At 42.2% G+C, this 17,765-nt stretch overlaps 1 protein-coding gene across 6 annotated transcripts in view; it reads right to left on the minus strand.

The window, feature by feature from the left end:
* The window catches only part of pcdh7b (protocadherin 7b), a 137,366-nt gene extending 120,188 nt beyond the window's left edge, over window positions 1–17,178 (minus strand). For 2 of the 6 annotated variants that reach the window (XM_053233796.1, XM_053233795.1), the window contains exon 1: window positions 13,215–17,178. In XM_053233796.1, the coding sequence (XP_053089771.1) occupies window positions 13,215–16,304 (3,090 nt within the window). In that variant the 5' untranslated portion in view covers window positions 16,305–17,178. The remainder of the gene's footprint in view (window positions 1–13,214) is intronic. The other 4 variants (XM_053233799.1, XM_053233798.1, XM_053233797.1 and 1 more) reach the window with 2 other exon arrangements.
* Between the last annotated feature and the right edge of the window lie 587 nt (window positions 17,179–17,765).

Consider the following 17,765-nt stretch of genomic DNA (forward strand, 5'->3'; position numbering starts at 1 on the left):
GCCAGGGAAAATGAAAAGCGCAATTTAGAATGGATTTAATAGAATAAAGACGAGACAGCTGTCGTACACTTTTCAGGCGCCTGCTTAGCGAAGAGTTAGCAAACAGTAGTTAGCCTAAGTGTGGCGCCACAGCATGCATCAAGGTTGCGGTTTGTAATCTCACATCTCAGAACACACACAAAGACTAAAAGGAGGCGCCACTGTCTGAAACTCCATTTACTTTGTTCACTAGGGTCCTTTAGATATTTCTAGGATTTTTAAGAATCCTCTTCTGACATGCTAACACTTAAAGCTTAATCAACTGTGTGTGTTTTTTTTTTTTTTTTTGAAGATGAAAAAAAAGTACTGTCATTTTTTTTGGGAAGCTACGGTAATAGTTTACTGGCTGGTTCAGTATTACATATTATTAAACTAAATCAGTTAGTGGTATAGGAAAAACTTTATGTGATGTATAAATTGTTATGATTTTTAATGACTCAAAATTTAGACAACTTTGTCACAGCGCTGCTGAATTCTTGAATCGGATTGGTCAGAAGGTGTTGATTAATTTTATATAACAACAGTTTTGACAGTAGTATTGGCTGTAATTCAAATCACAGGTTTATTTATATAAATGAGCTTGTTCTAATATGTTATCATTTCTATAGTAACAACTCATCCATAGGGACTTGTATGGCAGACACCCCAAATAATCTAAGGTTAATCATAAGCAAACTAAGTGCTGCTATTTAACAGTACTTTAACAAAGTAAAACATATAATCGATGATATGGTGAAGCTTTCTGTACATAGAGGTTTATTTAACATTTATGGAACGAGTCTTAGGTGTGAGTGCTTTGTAATGGTCAGGAAGTTTTCCATGGAAGAGTCTTCTGGACAGAGGATTTTGCACTTCCTGGTTTCTTAGGAACATGACAAGCTAAGTGTTTTTGTCTTACTAACTTCAAGTGATGACATAAACTGACTTGTCTCATGGATGTTTCACAACATGAAATCTAACTATAAATGGTTACAAAGTACAATGTGTTGTTCATTAATAAATTAAAAATTGTACTAGTTGCTGTGGTATAAGAAGAAAATAACTGTGGGCAAGCTGAAATAAGAAAATAATCAACTTTGTCATTGATTATATTCCTATAACAGCACACCCCATTGTGTTTATTCTTCTTATACCACAACAACCACTCAGTGCCAACTGCAGTACAATTGCAGTTACAGTAACCACAGCATAATACACACACTAAAAGTACCAAAGTAATATGTTTAAAAGCCACAGTAGCCTTGTTGAGAAGACCATTTTGTAAAGTGTGTGAGAGAGCTTTTTTGCCCTCCAGGTGTTCCCAGGCTGCCCAAGACCTGCTCTATAATTTATTACTGGCTCTTTTGACCAAGTGTTCCTTTGACCCCCACCTCTAGAGGAAATGGACTGGGGCAAAGTTGCAGAGAAGGCTTGGATTTACTCAACCCCCCCTGCTAAACTCTCTTAAACCAAATGTGAGTGGGTCCGGCATTGGGTCTAGAATTATTTCAGCAGGGCCCTTAACATAGGTCTGGGGAGGGTGTGACATCCTGACACACACAATCCTGGTCGTTACTGAAACTAGTTTGAAGGGAAAAAAGAAATCGTGGACCATTTCCTACCATTGCCATCCCCAGACGCTTTTTCTTTTCCCCCCACAGTCTCCACACATCTTGTGCAGAGGATTTTAACACGGTCTGAATTCTCAGTTGGCCTACTGCAGAGAGAGTCCAGGTAGACTATAAATCTGTGGCCCAGTGAAAATTAAATGCCAATAGGCCCATCTCACAAGAAATTGTTTTCTGCCCTTAAAAGACTTTAATGGAGAGAAAATTTTGATTCCTTCCCATCTCTCTCTCCTCTCTCTGAATCGAATATACGCAACTGCACACACAGATCTATACACCTACCTGTACGGGATGTTCTATATTTAGTTTTTTATATTTCACAGAAGCACTAAATCCTATATCCTGGTGAAAATTCCTGATTACTGCATGGATATTTAACATAGTGTTATTTAACAAACTGGTTTCCTTGTTAAATTCTTTTTTATTTTTTGTCTCACCTCAAACTTAACAAACTCTTTCTCTCTCCTTTGTCTTGATATGAGTCCCATATTATATTATTTTTATTCCAGTTTTATGATCTCTCCATATTTTTGAATCAGATGGCTAATCCTACACTGTTAAATTCCTACAGACCTCCCAATAAGAGTGTCTGAAATTAGCATCTGCTATTAGCAAGGGGACCCTGGAAACTCCTTAATTCAGCTTATTTTATACCAGCCTCTCATAAACTCCATCTTGTGACCTTCATTTTTCACAAGCCGCCCTGTGCTCTGCCATCTAACAAGATTTATCGGTCCACGCTAATAGCCTGGGCTCTCTCAGGTGGCTTCGCGTCGATATGGGGCTTCCCAGCTAGCGCGTGAGCTATGTGCTAATGAATATTTCCACTTCAACAGGTTTGATTCCATAGTACTGTAACCTGGATTTATGGCAAAAAAGGAAAAATGCTTGTATATAGAAGTATATAAAATGTCTAAAATGTGCCGTGGCAAGCAGCGTTTTAATATTTTCATTATGCAGAATTAATCAGAGCCTGAGTTATTATATACATGATTGTTTTTACTTTCTTCTATACTACACCCCTGCTAGATGAAGAATTGATTTGCAGTGACCCTTCAGTCAAAAGGGAACAATTAAATATATTACAATGTACATAATGTATCTCTCTCTCTCTCTCTCTCTCTCTCTCTCTCACTGACACACACACACACACACACCTGGCTGAAACATTTTCAGGTATGTTGTATTGTATTCTTCCACTCACACACACAGCCCTGTGGCCACAGAACACACTGTTACCTCACAGCTTGATGGATGGCAGCTGAAACTGCTCTCCACACCCACTGCTCTTTTTTTGGTGATAGACCGGACACACACACACACACATACATATATAATCCCTTTTAGAGCTTGACAAAAACAATGTGTGCCAAAAAGAAGTAGTGAAGCCCAACCTGTTCCTTCCACTTGTTTTTGTTAAGTTAGGCAGTTCAGACTTTAGGTATGTAATTAGTCTATACTGATGAGATCTCGCAGACAAAAGGCCTTCTGCCTCAGACCAGTGTGTCAGACTTTTGCATTATTTATACAGGCCCTAGTGTTTACACCCCACTTATGCAATCAAGAGATCACATTAAATATTCCCAACTCTCTACATCTGCCTTTTTACATGCAGAACAAGTGCTAAAATGGAATTTCTTCTCTCTCCTTCAGCACAATTTGCTTGTTAAGACATAAACAAAGCCATGCAGACTGTTTTGAAGCAATGGTCTATCTAACCAATAAACTACAGAGGCTGTTAATATTCAGAGATGCATCATTATATTGTACCTTTTTGCACTGGCTACCACTACTAACAGAACCTGTGATACTAAATCTTTTTTCATTCGTATATATAAATATTACAGGCAAACAACTATGCAATGGTTAGGTCTTTAACGACCAGTTCTCTGAAGACAACTATTCAAGACTAGTCAAAATAAGTGGCAAAAGTCAAAGGCTAATTGTGCCAACACCACCATCAAGTTTCACCTGGGTCAATCTTTAGTTAGGTGTCTGTGTATTTCACATAAAACTGAGATGGCTATGGGAGCTTTTCGAAATAACCTTGTCGAAAATCAACCTCTCTGACGTCCTCTTCCCTGCTAATTTTCACACTAAGCCGGCTAAATGTAAATAAATGTAAATAGAAACGGCTATCGCTCACACTGGCTGTGTTGACTGTGGTAACAACAAATATGGTGTTGGGCTTGTACACGCCATCCAAGAACAAAACACGGAAATAACCAGAGGACAGAAGGACATACACAAGGAATAAAACATGATGTGGCTGATTACTTTCCAATAACAGTACATCCTGAAGTGTTTTATTCCTCTTACATCACAGCAATTTGTCAACAATTATAGCTGCATTGAATGTTATTGAGACAAGTTAGTTCCTGTTATAACATCTATAAACATTCAATCCATTCTTACCTTCTGTTTTTTTCTCTCCCTCTTGATTTGATAAGATAAAAAAGTATAGTTCGTCATGTGAATGAGAAACCAGAAAGCATAAACTCCTCTTTTCTGAAGACTTTCCTATAGTGGAAAACTTACTGACACCCAAGACTCCATCTGTGCATGTTAAATAAACCTCTTCATCATAATGATTATACATAATTGTACTTTTATTAGTACGCATTCATTATATGGAGCGTCCGCCGAATCCCAGTTGATGACTAGTTAGTAGAGAAACAATAATATTTTAGAACAATTAGATGAATGTAAGACTGTGATTTGAATTACAGCCCGCACTACTGACAGAGCCATGCCGTTACATAACATCAACACCTTCTGACCAATCAGATTTGAGAATTCAACAGCGCTAGACTTCAGCAAGACTTCTACAAATATTTTCTAAGACAAGTCCTTATTGTAAACATATTCAAAATAGTCCTTGAAGCAAAGTTTCCATAACCATTTACTGTAACTTTTCTAACTTTCAGAGAAAGTCTAAAGTCTCAAATTTAGAAAAATGAGTGGAAGCACTTCCCATCCAAGGAGGGAGGTCAAGATCAAGGATGCTAAACGGGTGTGTGAGTGTGAACGAGGTATGCATGTGCTTGTTAAAACAGTTTGACTTTGTGTCTGCTGTGCACAAGCATGCTTTAATTCTGTGGCAGAACTGAATGCAGACTCTGTCAAGGTGCGCACACACACACACACATGCACACACACACACAAGTGGTGTGAATTGAATTGTCAGTCATATTTTGTGCCTATAATTTCACCCTGTAAACACACTTCCATCCAGCTAACAAGCTGTTTTGATTGGAAGACAGTGCCAGTAGGTGACAGAAGGCGTAAGTCATGGAGAGTGATGTCACTCTTTTATTGCTCACCTGCTTTTTCTTATGTGTGAAGGACAAGTGTGACTTCATCAAAGCTTGTGTTAAATGGACTGGAGAGATTGTGTATATCTATTTGTTATCTCTCATTCATTCAGTGTCCACAACCACTTACCACAAAACCACTACATCTGTGTGATTTAGGGCTTAGAGCTTTGACATACCAAGATGACTACTGTATTCTGGACACCACTGAGCATTGCTTGTAATTTGGGAAGTGTGTGCTCTACTTTTGATGTTAGACGGCCCTTTCCAGTGCCTGTTAGCCTGTTAGTAGCGTTTAAGTGTAGAGAGCAGAGTTTTCCAAAAGCATCGCAAAGAGTTTGTGTGTGATATGACGCTTGCTCTACCATTTGACAATGAGCAAAGTGCTGCAATTCTTTTGGAAAATTCGACCAAGAACAGTAGAGTGCAAGAGAGAGGTCTCTGACTGGCTGTTATGCCGAGTGAATTAGAAGAAATTGGAAGTGGTAATGCAAGCAAACAACACTCTCAATGCAGCCGGTTGCATTTGCTATATACCTCTCTAAATTTTTCCAGTGAAATGGTTGTACAGACTGTTTAAACATATTCACAGTAGAAAGAAATGTTAGATAGGCTAGTTTCTTTGGCTCTGTCCCAAACAACATACTAATAGTCTAAATAGTAGGGCTAATAATCATAGTTTTTACATTATTGCAGCATGAATTTCCATGATGCATACTTCGTTGCGGGATGCCTTAAAAGTTGGAAAAGTTGCAAACAGAAGCCGTGTGTCTCTTAGAGTAGAACCACAGAGCGAAAACATGCTCATGTGAACAGCCAAAAACACTGTTATTCTTAGATGCTAGACTGAAAAAAATAGTTCTGTTAGGCCAAGTGTTGGAAAAACAGCAAGGAGAAGGAATTACTCTTTTAATCAAGATGTCTATCCTAGTCCCAAGTTTTGTGCAAAACATTTAGAGCAACGAAAGTTGGCTTTTAAATAATCACTTTTATAACATTACATTTTTATCGTGACTGTTTTTCCACCACATATTTTTGGTGGCTGAATCTCAAATGGTGTACACTACATGCAGTGCACTACATAGAGTGTACAAGACAATTATGTAGAGATAGAGGACATAAGTAATGAATAGGAAGTCATTTGGGATTGTTTGTTGGCTGGGCTAAAATATATACTGATAATGGTGCATATTGTCATAGGCCTAATATCTATGAAAATAGTTTCTGTTAATGTATGAAAACCCATATATATATATATATATATATATATATATATATATATATATATAATATCCAATAACTATCACATATCACATTTTTGGTCCACATCATGCAGCCGTACTAAACAGTATGACAAAACTGCACACCACTACAGATACTAATACTCTTTTCTGTGATACTGGATCTTGTAATCACACTGTTTCATGTTACAGCCCTTAGAGATACTAACACATAAGTACAGTAAACTCATACTGCACATACGCACACAAATACAAATACCTTTATCACAGAAAATCCTCTATAACCCACACAGTGCTCAACATAGCTGCAGGTGAAACAAGGCCATGACCGTATAAGCAAGCACAGTAGTATGAAAATGCATTGCAGGAGTTTCCCAGTAAAAGAAAAAAGGCCATTCTCTTTGTGCAGCTCAGAAGCGAGAGCGAGCCATCTGATCGCTGCTGCTCTCCTCTGTGTTGACAGCCAACTGCTCCCTTGTGTTGCCCTACAACAGTACTAAGCGATGTTCAGTTTAAACACACATGGTTTTAAAAAAGATGAGAAGCAGAGGGAGAACAATGATGTAAAACCAACACAGCAGTGTGAATGCTACACACACACTCACACACACACACACACACACACACACAGAGCTGCTGCTTAGAGAGTACAGCATGCCCCAAATCCATGTGCCAAGCAGAATGCTATGTCTCCTATGAGCAAGCCTTCTCTGCTGAATCTAGGCTGAAGCAGGGCTGGTTTTACCTGTTTCTCTTTCCAATTGAAAGCAGCTTTTTTGTTTTCCAGACCTCATGCTGCTGCGCTTTGTAGAAAATTAAATCCCACGTTCCACCAGCCAGAAGACACTGATGCTGCCATTTACAATCAGTACACTGTCCACCAATCAAAAGGCGCCTCCGCTTGTGCTCGTCCTCTCCGCCTCTCTCTCTCTGGCTGTTTTCCAATCCTCTTTGAGATGTTGCTTTCATCAGCTTATCGTGAGAAATGTTACATGTGTGCCTGCGTGCATTACAGATTCAATCACTACAATTTACTTACAGAGCGAGGAAAAGGAGAGAAGGCATCGAGAATTACAAGAGACAAAAATAGAGCATGAATGAAAATGTGCGCGATCTCAAGGCCTGCTTGAGCTACTTAAAAGCATAATTTAACCAAAAACTACAAAAATTGCTACTATAATTGCCCTGAAAAATTAAATGAAATGGTTCCTATCACTCACTCAGAGGCTGCTGTTCGTCAGAACAGATTTACACTGCTGTTTTACATGATGGTGATAACTGTGGCCCGAAAACGAGCCTCTCTATTAGAACAGAGGCTACATTACTATTTCCAGCATCACACTATCATGTGTAATGTTTCGTAAGCATGTTTGTTTGCATTTCTTCATTCTGTCAGTTCATGCTCCAGCAGGTCACAGATCAGTCAATAATAATGAGGAGAAGTGCAAATTTGATACAAATTTGAGTTGAGTTAAATGTGTATTTGCATATGCAGATGGATTTCAAGAGGCGCTTATTCACTCCCTTTCTTTGTATCTCGTATTGCGTCTTGGTTTCCAAACACTCCCCCCACACCCATCCCCGCCTCCTCTACTGTGTGTTTGTGGAAGTGCAGCCTCCTCAAATCCACACCGCATGCGGCGCCTTCTGGGATCATTTAGGTGTTCATTACTTTCATCTGTCTGTGAGTCGGTCTTTCTGAACCTCTCTCTTCCCCCGTCTTGATCTCTGAATTCCTTTTTAACTCTCTCCCGTCTGCCAGTATTTACAAGTATTATGGCCTAAGCAGCCTTTTGTCTCTTTTTGCAAGGGATCAAGATCCCCTTAACAACACAGTAATGGAGCCAGCAGGTGATCTAATTTGAGCTTGGTGACTACTACTCGTATGGACAGAAATCGAAAGCACTCAAAATTAAAATGCAGTGTAAACACAGCAAAAACATTTTATATAACTACTAGGACCATCAAAGTTAAATGAATTTTAACAAAATTAATTGCATTTTTTATGCTGTTAACGCAATTTCCTGGATCTTTAAACCACCCTTTCCAAGCTACTTGCTTGTATGATTGAATGATGGAGTAAACTGTCACTGGTCTTTTTAATGGAAACTACTGGATGTAAGTGAGTAGCCATAATTACCTCAGGGCTACAGCGCATTACACTGATGAAAAAAGCTCTGAGCGTAATGAAGACAGAAGAGTGGCACTATGCTGAAGCGAGCACCTAGCAATTTATGGCTGTAGCAAAGCAGTCTCGTTCTATCATGCGTCTCTATGGTAAAACTCACCTAACCATGACTTAACTGAATGCAGAAAAAAGTTATGTGTTGCAAATACAATGTAACAATATCCTTAGCATCAAATTTGAGCAAATTAAAAAAAAAAACTAATAAACCTATATTCAAACCTATATGTTAAGCAAACCTATACATTAAAGCTATATAACAACACAAAATATTGTAACTAAGCTAGGAATTCTAAAATTAATCATTTTGCAACCCTAGTAAACGTGTTGTACAACAAGCTGTAAAACTTTTTTACTTCAGCTTTTCTTTGGTCAAAATTTGATGCATATTCAATGCAAATGAGTGTATCTGATTTACATGGCTTACCCAATGGTAAGAAAACTTGAGTACAAAGAGACACTGACTGTGACAACACACACACACACACACACACACACATACAGGTACACTCACTAACAATTTCTGAGGGTAAGCCTGATTTGGGTGTGTCAGTTTTGTGTTTGTTCAAGTGCAAACTGGTGTGCTCCCTACGCAAAGTGGAAAAGCTCACCACCAAGGAGCCACAGCTAAGCACTGGTAGAGATGACAGGCAGTGAGGTGTTTTTTTTTCCTTTTTGTTTATCCTGCTGTCTGAGGCTACAACACCTGCAGCCCAATTTCCACTACTGCTATCATAACAAATTTAATCACAGAATAATTACAGAGAATCCACATTTAATATTCACGCCACTTAGATTTGCCATTTAGGTGCAGGGCCCAGAGACTAAAAGAAGAACAATTCTTTTGCACACAACAATTATATTTGTGCGTTCTAGAGACATGCGGAAAGTATTAGGATAATTACCATAAAATACATTAGAATAAAAGTCATGAGTCTCAGTATCCCATTCCCAGGTACTCCTGACTGTGTAATTTTAAACTGATTGATTTTTTTTGCTTTTCAATAAACTACTAAAAATGGACTAGGAAAATCTTTACACTTTTGCCCTCACAAAGAATGCAAAGATCTATGAATGTGCTTGACATGCAAACTGGAAACGTCTCCATGTGTTCAATGTGCACACTGGGGAAATCTGATCCTCTATGTCTTAACCTCAGACTGACTCGGAGTCTGTAGTGGAGACATATGTTCACCAAAATTGGGGAATTGTTGACCTTAAATTCAGCTGTTGTACTTTAGGTAGCTTTAACACATAACTAGCTGGCTTGTTAACTGCTAGCAAGCTAGCGCTATTTGTCACGGGTAGAAAGATTTCAGTCAGATTTCAGTATCGGAGTCTTAATCTTGAGTGTCATGTTCTCGATTGCCAAACTTGTTGAAATATATCCAAATGATCCAGGTTTTGTTCACCATTAACATTAGCTATGTTAGCTACAGGGCAAGCTTATCACTCCATGTCTGTGGCTAAAAAGTGTCCAGTTACCATATCAGCACCTAATAATTTGTGCGTCGCATATGAGTAATTCAAAACTCAAATAACTTTGTGTAGAAGTGCTGGAAAAGTATCTGTTTAAAAAGTCTAATAATGTTAATTCAAAGCTTTTATAAAATAACATCATAATATAAAAATGGTGTTTTTGACTTTAAGAAAAAAAAGAGACTGAAGTTAAAGCATAAAAGATGTTTTAACTTCCTACAAAGCTAAAATGTCAAATATATCATTTTCCAAACTCCCATGTGCACAATGATAGCTGGAACTCAAACACACACCTGCACTGGGTTAAATTAATGACCTCTTAAATGTCTCGTGTGCAAGGGATACGGCCGAGCTACAATTACCTATCTGAATCTGGAAAGCTGCCCCTCTCTCTCTCTCTCTCTCTCTCTCTCTCTCTCTCTCTCTCTCTCTCTCTCTCTCCCCCTCACACACGCTCTCTCGTTCTCTCTATGTGTGTGTGTGTGTGTGTGTGTGTGTGTGTCGTTGAGCGGAGTCATGGGGCAAGGTTACCTGAAAGACCACACATTCACAAGACCAGAGCATTCTAACCTACACACACACACACACGCACACTCACACACACACACACAAAGAACAGTAGAGACCTTTCTGAAGCCAGTTAACAGGGACTTCTTTCTTGTCTGTGTCTGTCTTCTTTCACCAGACAGAGAAAGTCAGTGGAAGACACAAGAGAGAGAGAGAGAGAGAGAGAGAGAGAGAGTGAGAGAGAGAGAGGAAACATCTCAGGTGTCGTACAACAGGATCTGAAATCAAATACGATCAGAAAGACCACTCTGCAGCTTAACATGCAATTTCAGGGATCATTCACTACAAGGGCATGGCATTCTCCCGACTACAAGCTGTTCACTGGTTAACTCTTTTAGGTCTTTTTTTTAACTTTATGCTTTGTAAATCATCACTCATACCCAGTTCCAATTAGGTTTTAGAGCTGTCTTATTTAACCTATTTGACACATATCCAATTAATTCACAGACATGATCAACTGCAGAAATCCAGAAACATGAGGCTCTTAATTTATCCCTGAAAAAGTAATGTCCTCCTCACAAACAAGGCATTTATAAACCAAGGCTCCACTTCCAAGAACTTAATCCTATAATTAGAGCAAGATAATTATATGTAGGTTCATTTCAGATAGATTTAATCAAGTAAATTTTTAGGCATGAGTAAGGAGAGGGAGAGTGTGTGAATAATAGTGAGCGTGAGAGAAGGAGAGTGAGAGAAATTAACTCCCTTTTAGCATCAACGCAAATGTCAACATAAGAGAAGTCCAATTTCACAGACAAAAGCAAGCAGAGAACATACAGGGCTCCCAGCAGTCGATCGCTAAAATTAAATTCTAATGACTTCTCCTTACAATGAATTAGATATAGACTATTATTCTTTGCAGCAAACTTAATGGGTTTTGCAGGGGCACATTGGCTAGTCCTGATAATGTTCAGTAAAATATCAAGGGAGCCCCTGTTAAATTGTCAGCAGGGATAACTCACGAAACAGAGCTGGACTTGATAGCGCCTCGTGCTTAAGAAGCAGTAATTGCATACTGCTATGACGGCTTGCGCTGCACACCTTATGAGAAAAGTCGGCCGTGCATTAACGTCCTCGACAAAACAGACGCACGCAAAAACCACTGCAGTGCACAAATAAATAATTATATCTAAGCAGAGTATGCGGACACACAATACATGTGCTATGGCACCAAATAGAGTGCGTGGTTAATTATGTATGAGACATCTGTAAGAAACATAAGCAATGAATTGCATTCCTCTCACAAGCGAGCACTCACGCCTCTACACGGTACATTAAAGGCTGAGAGAGGGAGAGAGATAGATAGATAGAGAGAGAGAGAGATGAAGGACTAAAAGTGATTTGTTGATGGATGGGGAAACCACAAAGAAAGATAGCAAGAAGCAGCAAAGAGTAATCTGGGCAAGGACACAGCAGAAATGTGAGGATGAGAGCAAAGCAGAGCCTCAAAGGGAGAAAGACAGGTGAAGATGGTTGAATAATAGAAGCAAATACAGATAGAGAATGAGAAGGGATCAGGGGTTGAATGAGAAAACCTGGGAATCTGTGCAAGAAGAAAAATACTGTGAAACAGAGAAGAAACATTGAAGGTAGTGTGCAGGAGGGAACTTGGAAAACAGAAAGATTTGTCTTGTTCTAGGAGAGAAGTATTTACGAATGCAAGAACAGTTGCTTGTTACACCGTGTCGATGTAAGTGAATTATTAATAATGTATCAGGCTGCCACGGAAAACACATGAAACAACAGACCAAGCTTTCTTTCTTTCTTTCTTTCCATTAAGTACAAAATAAAGGGCTGACTTCATCATGTATTTACCTCGTTTTCTTCCTCTCTGCTCCAGCGGAGAGAGAACAATAACAACATGAACTGATTAATTCACACACACGACTCAGAATATGAATTCCTTGTTAAGTCTGCAGAGCTAAAAAGTATTTTACATTTTAAATGGCAGTATAAAAAGACAGTGAAAAAGAGAAGGAGTGAAATTGAAATGGGATGAGGTAGATAAGAAAGGAAGAGAAATTGGAAATGGGATGGCAAGAAGGACAGAGAGAGAAATGGGGATTTCACGGCTGAGTCGGTGAATTGATCCAGACATACAAGTGCACAGGAATGTTAAATGTAACCTCTTGCCCACCTGTTCCCACTCAGCTTCAAGGAGCAATATAAAACACGACACCGTCACTAACATTCCACCATTTTCAATCTCTACACCCCCCTCCCACCAACCACCCTCAAAGCCCTACCCATCCACCCACCCTCCTTCACCACACTCCTTTCTCTTATCTCACGTTCTGTGTCCCAGAAATCAGTGGCTGGAATTTCTTAACCTGGCATTAAGAAGTGTTAGCGCCAGCTGCAGGCCCACTGCTGTGACAAAATAGCTGCAAACCAGAGCCATATGTGATCCCATCCACTCCTCTGACACACACACACACACACACACACATGGACAGAGGTCACACACACTGACACCTCAGCTGCACTGTGAACACAGCCTCAATGGAGCACCACATATCCGCAGCAAGGGTTCAACACAGCTGGCTCGGACGTCCCTGACTACTCTAGGCCCTGATGCCATTTTTCCAATTACACTTAATGTCATTATTAACTGATCGATTCAGAGAAATAGACACATAAAATACATACGTATAACTAGCATGACGCTAGAACATTGGATCCTGACTACTAAAACAATCATTCCTACAAAGAAATATGACTTAAAAAATGAAAGACATGTAACTACTGTTGTAGGGTAATGAGTTAAGATTAAGGTTCTTACCTGCTTGTTGTACTTGTTCAGGGTTTGGCTGCTGTACTCAGAGCAGTGGTCAGATCCAATGGATATGTTATCTCCGGTGCCCACAAAGGTGTTGGCCGGTGGCAGATCCTGAACAGCCTGGTGCTTTTTCCCTGCTGTGGGTGACTGTGGATGAAGCTGAACAGTAGGTAGAGGTGAGCTGGACTTGTAGTGGCGGGCAAGGTCTGGGCTTCCAGGCCCACCATTAACAGAGCGATAACGCCCCATTCCAGGGCTGTCAGAGAGTTTCTCATTGACGCCATCGTAGCGCTGTCCGTTAGGCTTCGATGCCTCGACTGTGACAATACTGCTGTACAGAGGCTGCTTAGACTTCCTTTTGTTCTTGTCTTTTTTGGGTTTCTTGTTCTTGTCATGCTGCTGTGGGGTGAAGAAGTCCTCATGGTCTTTCTTACCAGCCTCATACCCGTTCTTGTTCTTGGGCCTGCAGTAGCGGGCCATGACCACAATGAGGATGATGAGAATGACGGTCATGATGCCAGACACCACTCCGATAGCAATGCTTAAACGCTGCTTGCCCAGGTCATAGTTGGGGTCTCCGGCAATGTCGGCATTAAGGGGCGTACCGAGGCTCTTGGCGATTTTGGCTTCGACTATGGTGGAGTTGGAGAGTGTTTCATTGACATAGACATGCACTAGTGTGGTGGTGCTCTGTGACGGAACGCCACTGTCGTTAACTTGCACTACCAGGCGGTGAAGGCCGTAGTGTTTCTGTTCTAGCTTACTAACTAACGAAATAACGCCAGTGGCAGGGTCAATCTCAAATAACTTGAAGGGGTTGCCTCCTACTATGCTGTACCTGAGGTCAGCGTTGACGCCTGTGTCAGTGTCGGTAGCTATGACTGTCCGGACGACTGTTCTCAAATTGCTGGATGGAGGTAACAGAGTATAGGAGCTGTTAAGGGGAAAAGTGACTGTTGGTGGGTTATCATTTTTGTCCATGACAAAAAGCGAGACGGTGGCCGTGGCTGATCGAGATGGGTCCCCACCATCAACAGCCTTAACACGGAATGAGTAGGTGGTTTTCTGTTCACGGTCAAATGATACGGTAGAAAAGATGGTTCCTGTGTTGTTCTCAATGGAGAAAATATCTTCCTCTTCCTCAATGTAGAGGCTCATCTCAGCATTATGTCCCTTGTCTGCATCCATTACTGTTACCATGCCTACGGGGCTGTTGGGTTGCAGGTTCTCCTCTAAATAGAAAGTAAAAACATCCTGCATAAACTTTGGTTCGTTGTCATTCTTGTCTGCCACCAGTACCACCACTGTAGCTGAGCCCTGTAAAACAGGCACACCTTTGTCTTTGGCGATTACTTTGAATTCATAGCGCTCTGTTTGCTCTCTATCAAGTATTGTGTTAACACGAATGTCACCACTGTCTGGGTCAATGGAAAATATTCCATTCACAGAGGAGTCTAGTGAGTATGAGATTTCTGCATTTTTACCACTGTCTGCATCCAAGGCCACTACAGTCAGTACACGTTCACCAGGAGCATTGTTCTCTGGAAATGAGACTTCCATTGTGCTTTTGCTAAAGATAGGTGGATTGTCATTCATGTCCCCAACTTTCACGATTAATGAGTTGTTTGCAGACAGACTGGGGCTGCCTGAATCCACAGCGACTATCACGACGTTGTACTCCTGCACGGCTTCGTAGTCAAGTGGAGCTGACGTGTGCAGAAAATATTTCTTTTTGTTCATGTCACCCTCTATCTCACTCGCAGGCTTCAGTTGGAAGGGCACATCACCAACCACGGTGCATGTCACAACACCGTTCGGTCCCTTGTCACGATCAGACACTTGCACTAGTGCAATAGGTGTGTCTACCACCACGTCCTCCGCCACATTCGCCACACCGTCTCTCAGGTAAATGCGTCCAATTTTTCTTATGTCGATATTCGGGACGTTGTCGTTTTCATCCTTGATATTGATAATCATCGTTGCCTTGTCTGTCTTGGGAGGCTGACCACGGTCTCGGGCCATGACCGTGAACCGCAGCTGACTTACTTCCTCACGATCAATCCTGTGTAATACACTAAGCCAGCCTGTGCTCTCGTCTAACCGCAGCAGTCGCCGCACTGATTCAGTGGCTGCCCCGAAAACATATTCAATCTGGCCATTAACCCCAACATCAGCATCCACTGCCTTAAGCTGGAGGATGGGGGCGCCAGGGGAGCTGTTCTCAGGTAGGTCTGCCTCATACACGCTCTTCTCAAAACGCGGGCTGTTGTCATTCACATCTGTAATCATCACTCTGAGGATGGCTTGAGAGGAGCGCGGGGGGTCGCCGCCGTCCCTGACGCGCAGAGTCAGCTCATAGGAGTCGCGCTGCTCTCTGTCCAGTGCGCCTTTAATGATCAGCTGCGGCTGCTTCTCTCCGTCTGTGGTATCAGCGACCTGAAGTTCAAACACGCTACTCCGACTCGCGCCGTCGTCAAATCTTCTTTTGCCCATGTGAGAGTCGATACTGGCGGAGCCTCCAGAGCCTATCCGGCGCACGGAGCTCTCTCCGCTGTCCTGAATCAACTCGTACCTCTCTATCCCGTTTCTGCCGAAATCCCTGTCAGTGGCTGTGGGCAAGAGATAAAGCGTGCCGATCGGCCTGTTTTCCTCCACGGACAGAGTGAGCACAGGCGACGGGAAAGACGGCGTGTTGTCGTTTATGTCCAGAATGATGACCTTGCCCTCGAACAGGTCTACCCAGCTCTGCGCGGGCCCGATCACGGACACCTCGAAGTCTATAAAGCACTCATTCTCGTCGAAGATCATCTGGCACTGCTGCAGCTTCTCGCGGTCAATGCGCCGCTCGTTGGTGCTCAAGTCACCGGTGATGTTGTCGATCTTGAAGAACTCAGAGCCAGACTCAAGGGTGAAAGTCACATCCCCGGAGCCGGCAACGATGCCGAGGTCGGCAGCCACGTTCCCCACGCGCACATCGGCGGGACCCTCCTCAGCCAGGCGGTAGCGCAGCACTTGCTTGGCCGCGGGCTGAGTCAGCAGCTGCAGCAGCACAAAGCAGTAGCACAGGCAGTCTGTCGCGCCGGTATTCCTCATCGCGCTCGCTCTCTAATCACCGGTTTCAGGGGAAAAAAAATGTAAAGTTATTTTCATCAACAGTTTGCTGAAACGATGAAGCGTTTTCCCTTTCCGCCAGTTTTCTCAGCGCGCGCTCCAACTACACTGGATTTGTGCTGGAGAACAATCTCTCCTCCTTTCCCCCAAATATATATTCTCTTCACTCTTTCTTTTTCTCACCATGAATGCTTCCAGAAATCTGAACCCCGCACAGTCCTGCAATTAAACGCATTCAAGGCTCATAGTGGCATTCACGCAGTACAGAATGAAACGCGCCTGTAGTTTACTCTGTAACAGAAAAAAAATACCTCAGACATTTCAATCCATTCTAACTCGGGATAAAAAAATGATTTAAAAATCCCGTCTTCTTGAATCGCACATATTTCCAATAAAATCGCCTGAACTTTACCGCTCCGGTTGCTTGCGCGCGCACGCACGAGCTCTCCGTCTGTTTGTGTCAGTGGCACAGCAGAGTTTTAAAAGCAAGCTCTGCAGTCTCGAGGACGCTGAAACGGAGCAGGGGGGAAAAATGCGAGAAACAAAGAGGAGTTGTAAATCCCGAAGGAGCTCGCTTAGAAGTGTGTGGTGGAGATCCCGACGCCCGGACTGGTCCTCTGTCCCTCGTTCTCCGTCCGTCTGTGCGCGCGCTCCTGCGTGTGTATGTGTGTGTGTGTGCGCGTGTGCGTGCGCGCGTGTATGTGAGTGTGTGTGAGCGCAGCCCGTGTATCTGCGGCACTCCGAGAGGCGCTCGCGCATGATATTGCAGCGTCCCTCTCTCTCTCCTTCTCTCTCTCTCTCTCTCTCTCCACCCCTTCGCGTCTTTCTCCCAGCGGCTGAACTCAAGCACTTAGTTTAAATGAAAGTGTTAGTGCGGGGATGGCTTTGTGTGGTGGGTATGAGAGTATGCAGTCCCGCGCATTTTTTTTTTTTTTTGGTTTTTTGTTTTTGGAATCATAAAGAACATGCAGATAAATATTACACCAGTGCGAGATCAGCGCGTGCCCGTTCTGGCACTGGCTCTGGGGTTTAGGAGGAAAAAAAAAATCTAATAGATTACACATTTCACTTAAAGCAATAAGGTCTAAAATGTAGATCCGTTTTATTCACCATTTCGGATATTTTCATCGTGCAATCATGAGGCTTTTGCGTGATTGTGCGTGGTGCAGCCTGTTCTCAGCGCGTGCATGTTGCGCACCGCGTTATCCCGACTCAGCAAAACCACCGCGCGCATTCAGTAAAATAGTCGTGCGTTCCGCGTCAGGTGGCCACAGACACTGCTCGTGAACTTTTCGATCCCACCATTTATTTCCTGCGTGTTGTCCCCTGTGGCAGATTCGGTTTCTCTAACCTGCTCCGCGCTCTTCATGAGCACATCAGTGCACTGCTGTTAAGCTCCAGCTCGGTGCACTGCATCCGCGAGCCGCGCGTCTGATGCTTATA

This window comes from Pangasianodon hypophthalmus, chromosome 4, assembly GCF_027358585.1.
Source record: "Pangasianodon hypophthalmus isolate fPanHyp1 chromosome 4, fPanHyp1.pri, whole genome shotgun sequence".
In the NCBI taxonomy this organism is placed as follows: Eukaryota; Metazoa; Chordata; class Actinopteri; order Siluriformes; family Pangasiidae; genus Pangasianodon; species Pangasianodon hypophthalmus.